Source organism: Meles meles, chromosome 7, assembly GCF_922984935.1.
Source record: "Meles meles chromosome 7, mMelMel3.1 paternal haplotype, whole genome shotgun sequence".
Classification (NCBI taxonomy): domain Eukaryota; kingdom Metazoa; phylum Chordata; class Mammalia; order Carnivora; family Mustelidae; genus Meles; species Meles meles.
This window is the reverse complement of record NC_060072.1, coordinates 35624860-35643145: the sequence shown is the minus strand read 5'-3', so window position 1 is coordinate 35643145 and position 18286 is coordinate 35624860. Positions and strand designations below refer to the sequence as shown.

The 18286-nt window shown below is 38.7% G+C and overlaps 1 protein-coding gene across 1 annotated transcript; it reads left to right on the top strand.

The window, feature by feature from the left end:
* Positions 1-8455: 8455 nt before the first annotated feature.
* Positions 8456-11482, top strand: LOC123945810 (zinc finger protein 28 homolog). The gene is given in 3 exon segments (XM_046010714.1): positions 8456-9184; positions 9186-10262; positions 10265-11482. Coding segments are annotated over 3 exon segments (2310 nt in total). The 5' UTR covers positions 8456-8716; the 3' UTR covers positions 11030-11482.
* The last annotated feature ends 6804 nt before the right edge of the window (positions 11483-18286 follow it).

Genomic DNA, 18286 nt, shown 5'->3' with positions numbered 1-18286 from the left:
ACAACAGCCAAGATATGGAAGTGACACAAATATCCACTGGTAGATGAATGGATAAAGGTAGTGTGTACCCACATACACAGATACATGTACACATATAATGGAATACTACTTGACTATAAAAACAAGATGAGATTGTGCCATTTTGCAATGACTTGGAAGTACCTAGAGGGTAGTATGCTAAGGAAAGTAAGTCAGAGAAAGGCACATACCACATAATTTCATTTATATGTGGAATCTAAAAAATAAACAAACAGAAAAAGACACACACAGAGAACTGATGGTTGCCTGAGGGGATGACATAGTGGAAAGGCCAAATGGGTGAAAAAGAGTAGAAGATATGGGCTTCTAGTTATGGAATGAATAGGTCATGGGCATAAAGTGTACTATATAGGAAAAACAGTCAGTGGTATTTTAATAGAATTGTATGGTGATGGATGGTAGCTGTACTTGTGGTGAGTACAACATAATATATAGACTTGACAAATCACTATTTTGAACACCTGAAACTAACGTAACATTGTGTGTAAAAAATAATAATTATGTTTGAGTGAAACAGGCCTTTGCTTATTACCGAAAACAGCAGAGATTAACCAATGATAAATGGATAGAGAACAGAGTAACTTGAAGTTACTAAAATTCAAGTACAGAGTCTCATATGCATTTAGTTATAAGAATTCAGCTATAGGAAGAAGAAAAAAGTATTTTGGCCTCAGCTTTCTCCTAAAGCAATGAGAAGTGCCGGGAAATTATTAAGTATTTGCTATAGAAGTAGTTATTAGAGTGAGATCTGTGTTCCTTAGAGGGCTCTAAAAACTTTCAGGTGGCTTGTAAGCCAACTGTTTTCACAGGAATACTTAACATATCAGTATAATGGAGTTGTGGTGTTTTTTTTTTTTTAATAATAATCTCCCCCCGCCCAAGATTTATTTATTTGAGAGCAAGAGAGATAGAGATAGCAATAGAGAGCACTAAACAGGAGGAGAGGGAGAAGCAGATTCCTTGCTGAGCAGGAAGCCAGAAGGGGGCTTGATCCCAGGATGCTGGGATCATGACCTGAGCCAAAGGCAGACACTTATTAACCAACAGAGCCACCGAGGTACTCCCAGTATAATGGGATTTTTGAGAGACTATGTGATGTACAATATTGCAAGTAGTTTGCACAAGGAGAGAGGAGTGTCCATTTTCAATTAATAATCAGTAGATTTGCAAGAATGAAATATGATGTGGTCAGAAAAGATGTTTAACAGTGTCAATCTTCTTAATTTTATTAATATTTGTTTTAAAGTCTAACATATGATCTACTGTTGAGAATATCCTATGCATGCTTGGGAGGGCTTTTTCTTGAATTAATAACCTTGAGCCAAACATTTCAATTTTCTAAACTCTGGTTGCTTTATGTATAGAATAAACAATATGCTATGATTTTATAATTCCCAACACCACCCTGTGGTGTTTTTTCCAATATCTAGCTTTTTCCAATATCTAGCTTCTCCAAGTAGAGCTCTTTATAAATGTGCCTAATATTCCAACCAAATACTGATAGCTTGGTAATTCATTCTACAAGTACATGAAATATCCAAAGACTACTGAAAAAAGTATAGCAAAAGATATCTTTATCTTAAAAAAGATCTCAAATACCTATTTTTCAGACACCATACTCTCACAGATCTAACATTTCTTCTAGAGAGTAAATGTGCTTGGCATTTTGTTTTCTCAATTTGAATTTTCTCTCTTGCTCACTTTGTTAAAATTGACTTCAAAGTTCTTTTCCAAACCCCACAAACTGCTGTTTATTTTTACGTACTACTCCCATCCATCTTAAATATTTTCTCTAGGTATGTTTTAAAGGCTGAATAGCCACTTTCAAATTCCAGGTTTGTCAGCTGCATCCTAGGGAAACATGAGCAAGTTGCTCAATTATTCTGAAAATTCATTGCTTTATAAATTATAGATATTGTATGTAAATTTTCAGCATCATACATGGTACACAGTAGACATAAAAATAGCTAGATAATTCACTATATGTAATGTGAAAGTTGCCTGCTCTCTCGTACAAGTTAGAGAATTTGCTCTGACTCAACAACTCTCAGTCACTGGTAATCTAACGTGGTTAATGTAAATTCCTGCCAGGTTTTCACTGTTGCAGACTGAAAGACAAGGGAAGAATATGCAGAGCAAGCTACAGAGTTTGTGAGTGACACACACTGACATTCGACAATTTATTTAAACACCAGTTTGTGAAACTTTCTCATTTATGCAGGAACCATACAGGTCAGGAAATAACATCTTATTTTTTATTACATCTAGAATTCAGCTTCTAAAATTATAAGCCGCAAATTTATTGCCATGGTCAAATATAATATTCTTTGGATTTGCATATATATATATATTTGCATGTATATATACACACACCTGTAAAGAAAATGGTAGTCTCTTAGGTCTCATGCATGATGAGGTGAAGATGACCAAGGGATATCAGATAAATATTCACAGTATTATATCTCTTCCTCAAAAGGTCATTTCCTCTCTTTAACCTTTCTTTGACATAGATTTCTACCATTCTCCTCCTGTATGAGATGTAAATTCAATTTTATAGTAATCTTCACAGGTACTTTCAGCACCTTCTTATCTCCCAGCAAACTACAGAGTTTGTGAATGACACACACTGACATTTGGAAATTTATTTAAATACTGATATGTGTAAATTTTTCATTTATGGAGGAACCATACAGTTCAGCAAATAAAAGAATTGTTTTCAGTATCACATGGATATGACCATGTAAATTGAAAATAAAAGCAGCAATGGGTTCATCAGTTAACAGGGCTTAGAATGGTGGTGCATGCCTCCTTTGGCTTGAAATGAGATCATGCATTTCCCACGAGACATGATCAAGTGACTTTCTGAATAAGAATAAAAGTGTTATTTTTCTATCAGCTCTGTTTTATAATTCTAGTAAAACACTATCAGGTTTTACTCATGATATTTTTAAACCTATTTAATAGTCCCAATACTACTCTATGTTAATGACATAGTTTTACTAGGAATTGAAGTTGGGCTCAAAGGAGTATAATTTCCAGGGGCATATTTCATAGTACTTCATAAGTTATTTTATATGTACAGTCTCACTTTATTGGCTTTTTTAATATATTGGCTGTATTATACTACAAGGCTCACAGTAGATCCTAAGTTTTCTTACAAAGACCCCGTGTTTATATTTACTATGCTCTAATTCAAATGCCTAAACTATTTTAAGGGTCCTAGTTGTTCAAATGACAATGAAAAATTCCAGGGTTATTTGAGAAGGCAACTGATGTAACTAAGAGAAGAATAGTGGCTGTAAATACACATTATTATGCATTTATTTGAAAATTATTTATTATTATTTTTATTTTTAAAGATTTTATTCATTTATTTGAGTGAGAAAGAGAGAGAGTACACAAGCCGGGGGAGGAGCAGATGGAGAGGGAGAAGCACACTCCCCACTGATCACGGAGCTCAATGCAGAGCTCATTCCGAGACTACAAGATCATGACCCGAGCTGAAGGCAGATGCTTAATTGACTGAGCCACCCAGATGCTCCTAAAAGTTATTTGAGACCAGTTCCATAATGACTTATCCACATTTCCAAATCCATAAAGCTCTAAAAACTAAAGGACTTTATTTTACTTTTTAATTTTTTTCTTCATTTGATGCCAAAGTTCATTTAGCAGCTAAATCTGACACAAATGAAAGCAGGGCTATTATACATTTTTTAAAAAATTTATTTGTCCCACTTAGTGTGAATGTTCATATGTTTTGCTACAGATATATTAATGCAGTTAGAGGGTATTATCCAAGACTTTGCCAAGTATTACATAGAAAATGATATCACATGTTATAATAAGTTTAAAAATTAGTGTTAGTATATTATGCAATAAAGAATAATACACATGTGTATTAGTTTGCTAGGGCTATCTTAACAAAATACCATAGACTGTGTGACTTAAATAACAGAAGCTTATTTTCTCACAATTCTGGAGACTAGAAGTCTGAGACCAAGGTGTTGGCAGGTTTGATTTCTGCTGAGATCATTCACCTTGGCTTGCAGGTGATACTGCCCTCTGACTAGACCCTACCATGGTCTTTCTTCTGGACATTTTTGCTCTGTTTTCTGAATAACCTAACCTCCTGTTCTCATAAGGATATCAGTCAGATTGTAGTAGGGCTCATTCTAGGGACCTAATTTTAACTAACTCACCTCTTTAAAGATCTTATCTCCAAATACATTAACATCCTTAGGTACTAGGTGATAGGACTGCAACAATGTAAGTTTTGAGGGGACATAATTCAGCACAATTCACCATGCCATTAAGGGAAATCTATGCTGATTTCTGTTTGCATAGATTATTTTTTCTCCTCTATCTTATATTAAAGGAATCATATATGTTCTTGTGTTTAGCTTCTTTCAAATAGCTTCCCCCATTATGACTTGTATAGCTGGAGATAAATTATTTATAGTAATTGATTTTATTGGTAAATTGATTGATTTATTTTACTACTAATGAACATTTGGATTTTTTCCATTTTGGAGCTGTTGCAAATAATACTGCTATGAAATTTAACATGTGTTTTAATGAGCACTGTCAAAGAGCAAAATTATTGGTCATAAGGTACACTTATGTTCAGCTTCAGTAAATCTGCTATACTGTGTTTCAAAGTTGCCATGCCAATTGAAACTACCAGTTAAACAACATCATGCATGTGATATCTGTTTTGTAATAAAAGATACTATAATTTAGTCTATAGGACATCAAAGATGTTTTGGGAAAATCATTAGAGAGGAAATGAGAGCCTCCAGAATATTTATTGATGATTTTAAAATGTGACACACATCAGAAAGAATGTCAAGTACTATCATACTAACACTAAGAAATCAGGGGTAAAAATGAACATGGTTGTGTTTTATAAGAACTTTCCTTGATGAACAAGAACAACAGCTATTTGTTTTAAATGATCAGAGACCAGAAAGGTATAAAGAAATTCCTCAAGAAGCAATAATTGGACCATATTATAACTGAATATCAAGTTTTAAGGCACCTTCATTCAGAAGGAACAAGATGATTTTTTAAAAATAAAATTTTAAAATGTTATGATTTCTTAACTCAAATACATTACTACCCTCCAATCTTCAAAGAGTGGTCATGAAAGTGTGTGTGTTCATCACTCTTCCATTTGCTCTGCAGCCATTCATTCCCTGAACTTCTCCCAAACTAATTTGCATTGATGGGCACTAAATCCCTTAAATTATTTTTCTAAGGATCATTTCCCAAGAGGATTCTAGTTGAATTCAGCCAATAGAAATACAATAAAGAGTTTGGAGGATTCAAGGAAAGGAAATAACCATTACTTTGTTTCTACTCCATTTTTCCAACTCCCATCAGACAGCCTCCACTATAGTTCCAATTTCCACTGATTGGACCTGACTCTGGTTATACTGTTGGGTAGAAGCTAGGAAGGAGCAGTAGAAAGAATGCCCAGTGGCAGAGTCCCAAGACTCTGAAAGGGACTAAGAGAGACATGAATGAGCTGAAGGCAAGAACATTGATTAAAAAAAACAAAAATAAAAACAAAAACAAAATAATGAACTACACATTATAAGCCTGAGAGCTCCACATCCTGACCTTTTGGCTTCTGAGACCTTGGGCCTGATAAATCAAGAGCTACACATGCAGAACATGTTTGTACTTTTGCTTTAATAAGTTACTTCGTGCTTTCTACTTTTCTTCTGGCTGTTTTTATTTTGAGAACAGATATTAACAAAATTCTCCTGAGGAACCAAGGCCCCAGATCTCCATTCACACAATGCAGACTCTGTCACCCATAATAATATCATCCTCCTCCCTGTTTTGTTCAAATCCAAAGGTGATCATAGTCATCTGCTGTTAGTAATTTTTGGTTGCCTCACCAACCCCTGTTTGGCTTCCTAGCTCTTCTATTTTCTTATAATTAATTCACTCTATTGAACTACCTAGGATGAGCTGTTTTGCTAATCAAACCCTTAACTTTATAGTTTAGGACCAGGGATGGTTCCACAAAAGAGACTTTCAATGGGGAATTCTGGGTTGTTTTGCTATCCTCTTGGAGCTTGATCATGTACTAATCTTTTTTTTTTTTCTTTTCCCTAAAGGAAATGTAATGCTAGTAATCTATGACATGAAAATGCATCAGGATTTTTACATTGTAGTGTATCACTTTCGAAATAAAATTCCAATTTGGGGAAAAACTCTGAGATATCAAGTATTTGATGGCTGCTTCTAACAACTGTGAAGAGCTTTATAAAATAAAAAGTCAAATGTAGGCTCATATTTTTTTTTAAATAACTTTTTTTTTAAGATTTTATTTATTTTTTTGACGGAGAGAGAGATCACAAGTAGGCAGAGAGGCAGGCAGAGAGAGAGGAAAGGAAGTAGGCTCCCCGCGGAGCAGAGAGCCCGATGCGGGGCTCGATCCCAAGACCCCGAGATCATGACCCGAGCCGAAGGCAGCGGCTTAATCCACTGAGCCACCCAGGCGCCCCTAGGCTCATATTTTTAAACTGTCATCTCAAGAAATCAGAGAATGATAGAGTTTCCATTGTGCCTTAAATGAATATCTTATTTTGTAATAGCTATAAGGCAGACATGGCTAAAAGTCTTACCCAAAATCTAATTAAGTTGACTCTATAATTAAAACATAAATCAAATGGGTAATATTGCCATGTTTGTTGTTGTTGTTGTTGTTGTTGTTATTAGATTTGGGCACTGCTTTGGAAGAAGTGGAACTGGGGAGAAAAATGGAGAAAAGAGATGAATCTGAAGAAAGTCAACACTTCAAATGTGCCCAACCTTGTTTACCAGCAGAAACACCCTCCCTCCACTTTCTGAGACCAGCCTTCCTTTTTAAAACTTTGCAGTAAAAAACAAAAAAGAAAAAACAAACAACCCAAAAAACAAAAAAAAAATACTTTGCAGTGAGTTCATCTAAGATATCTGTTTAAAAGAAAATACCTATCATGCTCAATTCTACACCATCTGTTGCTTCAAGACTACCAATTTGAGGAATGTTGAAAAAAATATTGTTAAAAGACTAACCCTAACAGACACATGAAAAAATGTTTTCTGATAGTTTCAGTTTTCCGCCATCATGGTACAGAGCAGGAGTAAATAGCCATCAGGGAAACTCAAATCAAAATCACACTGAGATATCACCTTAACACCAGCTAGAATGGCCAAAATTAACAAGACAGTAAACAAGTGTTGGAGAGGATGTGGAGAAAGGGGAATGCTCTTACACTGTTGATGGGAATGCAAGTTGGTGCAGCCACTTTGGAAAACAGTGTGGAGATTCCTTACCTTATGACCCTGCAATTGCATTACTGGGTGTTTACCCCAAAGATACAGATGTCGTGAAAAAAAGGGCCACCTATAACCCAATGTTCATAGAAGCAATGGCCACAGTCCCCAAACTGTGAAAAGAGCCAAGATGCCCTTCAACAGATGAATGGATAAAGAAGATATGGTCCATATATACAATAGAATATTATGCCTCCATCAAAAAGGATGAATACCCAACTTTTGTATCAACATGGACAGGACAGGAGGAGATTATGCTGAGTGAAATAAGTCAAGCAGAGAGGGTCAGTTATATGGTTTCCCTTACTTGTGGAGCATGAAAATAACATGGAGGACATTAGGAGAAGGAAAGGAAAAGTGAATTGGGGGAAATTGGAGGGGGAGATGAACCGTGAGAGACTATGGACTCTGAGAAACAAACTGAGGGTTTTGGAGGAGAGATGGTGGGGGGTTAGGTGAGCCTGGTGGTGGGTATTAAGGAGGGCACGTATTGCATGGAGCATTGGGTGTGGTGCATAAGCAATGAATCTTGGAACACTGAAAAAATTAAAAAGTGACTCATAACTCTTCTTGGATTAGATATCAAAATATATTCTTTTGGTTCAAATCTGTGGAGTTGAGCAAATCATAGTGGAGGCATTAATCATAGGTTTGCAGAGTGGGGCGCGGTCCGTCCGTCGGGAGGCCTGTACTTCCGGTCAGGCTTGGGCCGGGTGTCCACAGCCACCCGGAGGCCGCGGTCCCGAACAGCCGGAAGCGGCCGGCCCTTAAGGGAGACGGCGGACGCTGTGTTGGCCCGGGGAGGGCCGGCGCATTGAGGCCTGCGCTCCGCTCAGTCCCGCCGCCGCCCTGGCCAGGACTACGCTTCCCGGGGGGCGTTGCGGTGGCCGCCCACGCCCACTTCCGGCGGCGGCCCCGGGCCAGGGTTCAGGCGGTTGGCGGGGTCGGGGGCTCGGCTGCAGCGGTGGGCGCGGGGCGGGGCCCTCTGGACGCTGGGTGCACCCGCGGTGGGTGGGGGGAACGACCCCACTCGCCGCGCCGACATGCAGCGGGCGGCGAGTGCGGGCAGGGGTGCGCGGCCCGCGGGCGGGGGTCCCCACCGCGGCGCTGCGCTCCCCGCACAAAGCCCGGGGCGGGCCGAGGCCGGACTGTGGGGACCCCGGCTGCCTTCGCCCGCCCTGGCCGGGGAAGGCCGCGCGCGAGGAATGGCTCCCCATCCAGAGGCCAGCGAGGAGCGTTGACCGCGGGGCCTGAGAACCGAGCTCTTCCTTCCAGGGACACTGCCCTTCTCCAGGAGAAGAGGCAGAAGCAGGAGGCAGCAGGGACAGGAACTGAACTGAGAGCCATGTCTCAGAGCTTGGTGACATTTGGGGATGTGGCCGTAGACTTCTCCCGGGAGGAGTGGGAGTGGCTGAGCTCTGCTCAGAGGAATCTGTACCGGACCGTGATGCTGGAGAACTACAGGAACCTGGTGTCACTGGGACTTTGCATTTCTAAGCCCGATATGATCTCCTCATTGGAACAGAGGAAAGAGCCCTGGATGGTGAAGAGAAAGTTGACAAGAGGCCGGTGCCCAGATTTGAAGATTGTGCCGGAAATCAAGGAGTTGCCTGCAAAGAAGGACATCAGTAAAGAGAAGTTACCCCAGGCAGTGATAATGGGAAGACTCACAAACTACAGTCTGGAATGTTCCATTTTAGGGGAAAATTGGGATTATGGTGCCCTGTTTGAGAGGCAGCCGGGCCTGGTGGCCATCGCAAATGTGGCCGTAGACTTCTCCCAGCAGCTGGAGCCAGCTCGGAAGAGCGTCTGTTAAGAATGGGAGATGGGAGAGCCGTGGTGACCTGGGGTCAGTAGGACCCTGTGTTCCTAAGCCTGATTTGGTCTCTCTGCTGGAGCAGGGGAGGGAGCCGTGGATGATGCGAACAGAGCTGACCAGGGGCCTGTGCCCAGGCCAACAATCTATACGTGACACCCAGGAATTATTTCCAAAGCAAGATTCATTTGCTGAAGTAACAGACAGAACTTCAAACCCAAATGTGGAATGTTCCACTTTTAGAGGAAATTGGGATTCCAAGGGTGTGTTTGAAAGGAAGCTGGTAGGTCAGGAGACACAATTCAGGCAAGAGGCAATCACTCATAACAAAACCCTCTCTAAGGAAAGAGAACGTACTCTTAATAAATCTGGGAGATGGTTTCATTTGGACGTTTCAGAAGAGAGAGTTCATAATTGTGACTCTGTTAAGAAAAATTTTCCCAAGAATTCAGTGGTAATAAAACATACAGGAATTTATGCAGGAAAAAAACTTTTCAAATGTAATGAATGTAAGAAAACTTTTACCCAGAGCTCATCCCTTACTGTTCATCAGAGAATTCATACTGGAGAGAAACCCTATAAATGTAATGAATGTGGAAAGGCCTTCAGTGATGGCTCATCCTTTGCTAGACATCAAAGATGTCACACTGGCAAGAAGCCTTATGAATGTATTGAATGTGGGAAAGCTTTCATCCAGAACACATCCCTTATCCGTCACTGGAGGTATTACCATACTGGGGAGAAACCCTTTGATTGTATCGATTGTGGGAAAGCCTTCAGTGATCACATAGGACTTAATCAGCACAGGAGGATTCATACTGGAGAGAAACCCTACAAATGTGATGTATGTGACAAATCCTTTAGATATGGCTCCTCCCTTACTGTGCATCAAAGGATTCATACTGGAGAAAAACCATGTGAGTGTGATGTTTGCAGAAAAGCCTTCAGCCATCATGCATCCCTCACTCAACATCAGAGAGTGCATTCTGGAGAGAAACCTTTCAAATGTAAAGAATGCGGGAAAGCTTTCAGGCAGAACATTCACCTTGCTAGTCATCTGAGGATCCATACCGGAGAGAGAAACCCTTCGAATGTGGGGAGTGCGGTAAATCCTTCAGCATCAGCTCTCAGCTGGCCACTCACCAGAGAATTCATACTGGAGAGAAGCCCTATGAATGTAAGGTTTGTAGTAAAGCCTTCACCCAGAAGGCTCACCTTGCACAGCACCAGAAAACTCATATAGGCGAGAAACCGTACGAGTGTAAGGAATGTGGGAAAGCCTTCAGCCAAACCACACACCTTATTCAACACCAGAGGGTGCACACTGGAGAGAAACCCTATAAATGCAGCGAATGTGGGAAGGCCTTTGGTGATAACTCATCCTGTTCTCAGCATCAGAGGCTTCATACTGGCCAAAGACCTTATGAATGTATCGAATGTGGGAAGGCGTTCAAGACAAAGTCCTCACTCATTTGTCATCGCAGAAGTCATACTGGAGAGAAACCTTATGAATGTAGTGCCTGTGGCAAAGCCTTCAGCCATCGTCAGTCCCTTAGTGTCCATCAGAGAATTCATTCTGGAAAGAAACCGTATGAATGCAAAGAATGTAGGAAAACCTTCATCCAAATCGGACACCTTAATCAACATAAGAGAGTCCACACTGGGGAGAGATCCTATAACTATAAGAAAAGCAGGAAAGTCTTCAGGCCGACCGCACACCTTGCTCATCCAAGAATTCATAGTGGGGAGCCTTCCGCACGCCCCTCTTTACCTTCCACATCAAATCCTGTGGATATGCTTCCCAGGTTTCTCTGGGGTCGGCCCTCGCTCCCATCACCATAGGCTCCATTAGTTGAAAAACTGGTCCCTCTGGTTGGTTTTGTCCTTTATGTGTGTGTTCGTCACACTGCAGTCAGATTGATTTTCGATAAGTGTTAATACAGTTCATTCACTCCTTATGTAACAACTTGTGCTGAGATCCTTTACACTGCTTAATACGTAAGACGTGCCTAGCACAGTGCCTGGTCCAGACCAAGTGTTGAGTAAAACATTACTGTGGTTCATTGAAAAGTTACCACAGTCAGCTCTGGATAGAAAAGGTGCATAGGAGGAGGCCAGTTTAGATCAGGAGCAGGAGTTTCAAGGGAGTCAGTGAGGCTCTGCCCATGTGGTTTAAAACTTGTTTCCGTAATGTTGAGTTACAGCTGTGGCTTTCCAGCTCATCTGCATACAGGTAAGGTCAGATGTGACTATTGGTGAGAGAATTCAGCTTTACTCTACATCTGACAAGTCTTAGGAAGTGTTTAGAGAACATGGATCAGTAGGCCTCTTGGAACAAAAGAACTGAATCAGAAAAATGGAAGATGTATATTTACAGAGTTAAAACTGCTGACATATTACTCAAGAATTAGAAAGCTTGGAGAGATTTGATTTATTTAAAATCACCTGGGCATATGAATGAACTCTCCAACTTTTAAGGAACTGTCAACCTTGAGATAAACTGGTCCAAAGTAGGTGTCAGCAAACTGACTCAGTGACCAAAGTCTCACTGGTTTTGTATGGCCCATGATCTAAATTAAAAAAAAAAAAAAAAAAAAAAAAAAAAAAAAAAATTTTTAAATGGTTGAAGTAGCAAAGAATATTTTGTGACAACATGAAAGTTACATTAAATTTAAATTTAAAGACACATTAAATTTCAGCATCTGTAAATAAAGTTTTATTGGCATACAGTCACAGCTGTTCATATTTTCCCGTGGCTGCTTTCACTCCACAATGGCAGAGGTGAGTAGCTGTGACAGAGCCGATATGGCCCACAAAGCTTCAAGTTTTACTCTACCCTATTACAGAAGAAGTTGGCCAATCCCTGCTGTGGCACAGAGAAGAATGTACTAAAGGTTCTAATTATTTCTGTGTGTGTAATACAACTCTCACTTCAAAAACAAACTATAAGGCAACTTATGAATAGAGGTGAAAGGGAATTATTAGACTATTGAGCTATGAACGTATGTCAGTGGAGGAGAAATACATTTTTCTAGATGAAATACCCAATACCATTAAAGTGTTGGTAAATTGTCCTTCACGACAGAGTCCCGTAGAATATGTTCACTTTGACAATTTTAGTTGAAATTACACAAGGAAAGATAATTCAGCGAGCATAGCAGGACATCTTTGAAATAGGTTTCTTTGCATTTCAGATTTTGGTATATAATAAGACTGGTTTTTGTTAGACGGGAAATGATGTTTTGACAGTGGTTGTCCACCCTCTTAAAAAAAAAAAAAAAGCACACATACATTACAGAAAAATGTCATGCAGTTGTATTTAACCTTTCTAATTACAAAATGATATGTAAGAAGCAAACCTAGAAAGGAGGAAAGCTTTACTGAGTAGGACATGGGGTCCTAGAAGACCTGAGGAGGAGAGTAGGTTGGCCTATACAAAGATTTAAAACTTCAGCATGGTGGAAGGCACCAAAAAGATGTAAAAGACAGTTGACAAAATAATAGAAGTTATAGGAAGTAAAGTGTCATTTGGGAACAAAGTGCCATTACACATACAAGGCCGTGGAAAGATTGGCAGTGCATGCCAACGGGCATGTTGATTGAAGAATTCAAAGGAATAGAGAAAATCTGTAAATTTCTTAACCTTACTAACCAGAAAATCACAAAATAAAACAAATTTCCTTGGCTTTCAGATGGATTAAAATCTAAAATTTGGATAATATCCAGTCCTGGCATCAGTGTGGGAAAACAGACACTTGATCATTAGCTGCGTAAATCTGTCTCCTTTTTGGATGGCAACATAGTATGACCCAGCAACGTTATAAAGATGCATTCCTTTTGAAACAATCATGCTAGATCTAGGGATTTTTGTCCTGTTGGAATAAATAGATGTAAATAATGTCTGTTGCAAAATTGTTGTAATTATAAGTACGAGTTCAGTGTCCTGCCATCAGGTTCATTAAATTGTGATTATTCAATACTGTATTGTCTGGTTAGTAGAAGGAGGCTCGATTCTATGTATGCTGCTTTGGAGAGCTATCCATCCACAATATATTAAATGAGATGTGTGACTTGGAAAAAAAAAAAAATCATAGGTTTGCAGAAAGTATATGCAAAAAAAAAAAAGAAAAGGACCAGCTAGTTTCTTGCTTATAACACAAACTATTAATCTAAGAATGTGGGTTTTCTTAAGCTAATTAAGCACAAAAACTTGTCTTTTACTTGCTATTTTATAAAAAAAATAACAGCATGTTTTTAAAAATGCTATTTTTTTTTTTTAAAGATTTATTTTTTTGACAGATAGAGATCACAAGTAGGCAGAGAGGCAGGCAGAGAGGGAGAGAGAGAGGAGGAAGCAGGCTCCCAGCCAAGCAGAGAGCCCGATGCAGGGCTCGATCCCAGGACCTGAGCCGTCCTGGGATCATGACCTGAGCCGAAGGCAGAGGCTCTAACCCGCTGAGCCACGAGGTGCCCCCAAAATGCTATTTTCTTTTTGAAAGTTGAAATTATTGTAATAAATATAGTCATTTGTAATATTAATTTTAATTTTAATTTATACTAAGGAGATTGGAAAACAGAGGCTGAAGCATTTTACAATGGCACACATGATAAATGATCTTTAAGTTTCATTTTCCATAATGTTCTACTTTTTATATTCTGACAGATTCTGTTTCTGTATATCTATATTATGATGAAAATGCATATCATTCACCTACAGATACTGTTCCAACAGAATTGACTTACTCCTCTAAGATTCATGAGATTAGGTGTTTATGTCTTCCATTTTACTCAGCATTCTGTCTTACAGAACATTAGTAATTTGTAGTGGTCGTTTGGTTTTCTGATAGTTTGTTTTCCACCATCATCGTACAGAGCAGGAGTAAACCTCCTTAATTCTTTTTTTTTTTTTTTTAACCTCCTTAATTCTTGAAGCTAGACATGACTGATTTGCTTGGATGATGAAGAGTGAGCAGATGCACCCAGTATCACCCTGGAGACATCTAACTTTTTCTCTGTCAGAGTAAACAGAGACGCTGTACATGGTCCCTAAATGTGGACAAAAGGAAACACAGTCCTTTTCTGAATGTATAGCATGGTTCTAAGCCCCTGGGATTTGGGGGTTATCTGTTAAAAAACAAAAGTTGTCTTTTACTTGATGCTGGAGATTTTTTAAAAAATTGTCTATTAACCAGTACAGTAGCTTTCAATCCAGTTTTAGCCATGACATCTTTTCTTCAAGTAAAGATTTATGTCAGATAATAACACTTGAAATTGGGCTATTTTGATTAAGAGGCTGAAGAGCTCGATTGCTCAGTGTTTACTGGCCCATCCACTCCCATGATCCAAGCTATCTAGGGGCACCTCTGTGGCTCCACCAAAACTCAGCTGAACAGTTTATTTTTTTTTAAAGATTATTTATTTATTTATTTGACAGAGAGAAATCACAAGAGAGGCAGGCAGAGAGAGAGAGGAAGGGAAGCAGGCTCTCCGCTGAGCGCAGAGCCTGATGTGGGACTCGATCCCAGAACCCCGAGACCATGCAACTGTGCCACCCAGGTACCCCAAGCATACTTTTTAACTGAGGAAACTTGTAGTAGATTAACTGAAAGGATAAGAGCACATTATTTATTAAGACAAGTTAGTAATTAGTTTTACTCTATTCCAGGGCTCAAGTATAATCTCTTTTCCCAGATTCTTCCAACACAAGGCAGCGTGAACACCACAGAACTTCCAGAAGAGTTTTTCAGACTGTTAAGGAAAGTACTGATCTCACTACATTTCAGTCAGTTGTTTTGTCTTTTTTTTTTTTTTTTTATATCAAGCTTTGAGTTTTTTTAAGGGCTAGCTTCAATTTAAAAGATAATATTATATACATATATTTTTTTTCATGATAATATATATCTGGCTAATAGCAGAAAGTAAACAGATTTCTGAGGCACCTGGGTGGCTAGTTGAGCAGACAACTTTTGGTTTTGACTCAGGTCAGGGTTGTGAAATGGAGCCCTGCATCAAGATCTGCATCCAATGTGGAATCTGCTTAAGATTTTCTCTCTCTCTACCTTTGCCCCTCCCCCTGCTTGCACACTCTTTCTAAAATAAATAAATCTTTGGGAAAAAAGTTAACAAATTTCCGTTGAAGTAAGGAGGAAAATATCTCACCTAGTATTCTTATAAGTGCATGACATCCTCAGAAAGACTATACAAAGCACATATATAAATCAGTAATTTGAACTCACACAACTAGAATAGCAATCCTTCTCAGACATGAATAGTCAGAGGGCTTAAGCTTAAAGTTTCAACTCTGCCACTTTCTATTTGATCTAAGCCTAATTTAACCCAAGCCTAAAATGTATTATCTATAGAACTCATGAGATTAGTTTTAAAGCTAAAATGACAAATACATGCATTACTACACATATATGTAATTATACATATATATGAATGTAGTTATACATCTATATACATATATATAGTTATACATATATGTAGTTATACATATATATCACTGTATGTGAAAGTAGCAAGACAAAATACCTTCTCTTGGGTTATCAATATACTCACATAAAAAGAATTATACTTTAGTGATTTGGAAACTAAGTTCTCAAATCCAAAGACTGAAATTAAAATCCAACCCTAGCACTTCATAGAACTGTACTCTTAGACATTTTTTTTAATATCCTTAAGCTTCAGTTTCCTCAATTCAAAGCAAGAAAATTTTATTTCTTGTACTTCACTATATATAATGTTGTTATGATAATGGAAATATACCTAAAGTTATTAGCATCATGCTTTGAAATTAGGAAGTCATAAATAGTTCAATATTTCATTTTTACAAAGGTATACAATTAAATTTTACACATGTTCTGAGACCATGCCAAAAGAACATTAAAGAGACTAAAAAAATTTTCCCTGGGGTTCCTGGGTGGCTCAGTGGTTAGGCATCTGATTCTTGGTTTTTGGCTCAGGTCATGTCTCCCAGTTGTGAGGTCGAGCCTCATGTTGGGTTCTGCGCTCAGCAGAGTCTGCTTCAGATTCTCTCTCCCTCTCTGTGTCTCCCCCTCTCATACTCTTTAAAATAAATCAATAAAACCTTTAAAAAATTTTGCCCGAATTTCATCTGCTTCTTTAAGTTGCTATTTGTGTGGATATCAATAACTGTGTGAATGTCCATTTCTAATGTATAATATGTGATTTTTATATAGTGGTTGCTCCAGAGGAACTGCATTGACTTTTTCTGTTTGATTTAAATATTAGAAGATTCTTAAAATATAGTCACTAACCTTACTCAAATGTTAATAAGTTTTTTTCTTGCATCATGAAAATGATGGAAAACAAAAATACTGTTTTACTCTTCACTCATGTTTAGAATTTGAACAAAAGTGAGATCAAGGCTTTGAATCCAATGCTTTATCACCCCTTTTAAATAGGCTAAGTCATGTAAAATCTGTGTTTGCTTTTCCTTACACATCTTGAATGTATTTCATGTATTTTTAAAAATGTTTTCTTATGATATATTTTCTCACCAATCTCCACATGCCTGATAGAAGATGTAAAAAAAACTATTCCATATGCTTTGTGTAAAATATGTTGGAGAAAATTGGACACAAAACAGTCTACTTAGGAAAAAATAGAACAATTGCATGATTTTTCCATCAGAAGAGGCAAATTATATTTAATTTGTCCTTTCAGCTTTAAATTTCCAGATTCAAAATTTAGGTGATTTCAGATTTAGTAAACAAATAATTGGCCTTCTGCTACTGGTTCATAAAGACAAGCATGAATTATTAGAGGTGCACTTTCTAAGGTAATTTATATCACAGCTATGACAAATTAAGAATCATGCAAAAACAGAAGCAAGATTTTATCTAATTCATTAGTTTGTAATGTATGCACCAAATAGCTCCCATAAAGAATTTAAAGTTGCTTAAAAGAAACATATTCAGGAAGTGTTTTTGTTTTTTAAGATTTTATTTATTTATTTGACAGAGAGAGAGAGAGAGAGAGAGAGAGATCACAAGTAGGCAGAGAGGCAGGCGCAGAGAGAGGAGGAAGCAGGCTCCATGCTGAGCAGAGAGCCTGATGCAGGGCTTTATCCCAGGACCCTGAGATCATGACCCGAGCCGAAGGCAGAGGCTTAACCCACTGAGGCACCTAGGCACCCCCAGGAAGTTTTAATAAGCATATATTAAGGAAGCAAACCATACACCAAATACTTTGGTTAATGGAATTCCACTGATTTTGGATTAATGACAGAACCTAATCTTTCTGTAAAGAAAATTAAAAACTGAAATAATATTTCCTATAACATGTGGGGGTTTTTTGTTGTTGTTTTTTTTAAAGATTTTATTTATTTATTTATTTGACAGACAGAGGTCACAAGTAGGCAGAGAGGCAGGCAGAGAGAGGGGGGAATCAGGCTCCCTGCCGAGCAGAGAGCCCGATGTGGGGCTCGATCCCAGCCAGGACCTTGAGATCACGACCTGAGCCGAAGGCAGAGGCTTTAACCCACTGAGCCACCCAGGCGCCCCCCATAACATGTGGTTTAATGTTGCTCTCAATGCTTTAGACTTTATAATAAGGGATTCATGAACTGTAAGTCAGTTGATCATCCTTATAACCCAAGAGAAGTATTAACTACTATCATTTTAAAGGTGAGGAAATTAAGTGGAAAACAATGAAAACCATGGAAGTTTTTACAAAAGTACATAGCCAAAATTGGCATTTAAGCACTGATCTAATTAAAACATAAAGCCCTTTCCATTATTTATCAGTGTCCTTCTAGGATCTCTACTGGAACACATCACTCAAGTCACCAAGTCCTCTAAGCAATACCACACATACAAAAAAGAAAGTCTAATGATACCTAAAATATAAATAAGGCCTTTAATAGAATATCTATTATATTTTCAAATATAGCCAAAAGAGGGGCGCCTGGGTGGCTCAGTGGGTTAAAGCCTCTGCCTTCAGCTCAGGTCATGGTCCCAGGGTCCTGGGATCGAGCCCCGCATCGGGCTCTCTGCTTGGCAGGGAGCCTGCTTCCTCCTCTCTCTCTGCCTGCCTCTCTGCCTAGTTGTGATTTCTCTCTGTCAAAGAAATAAA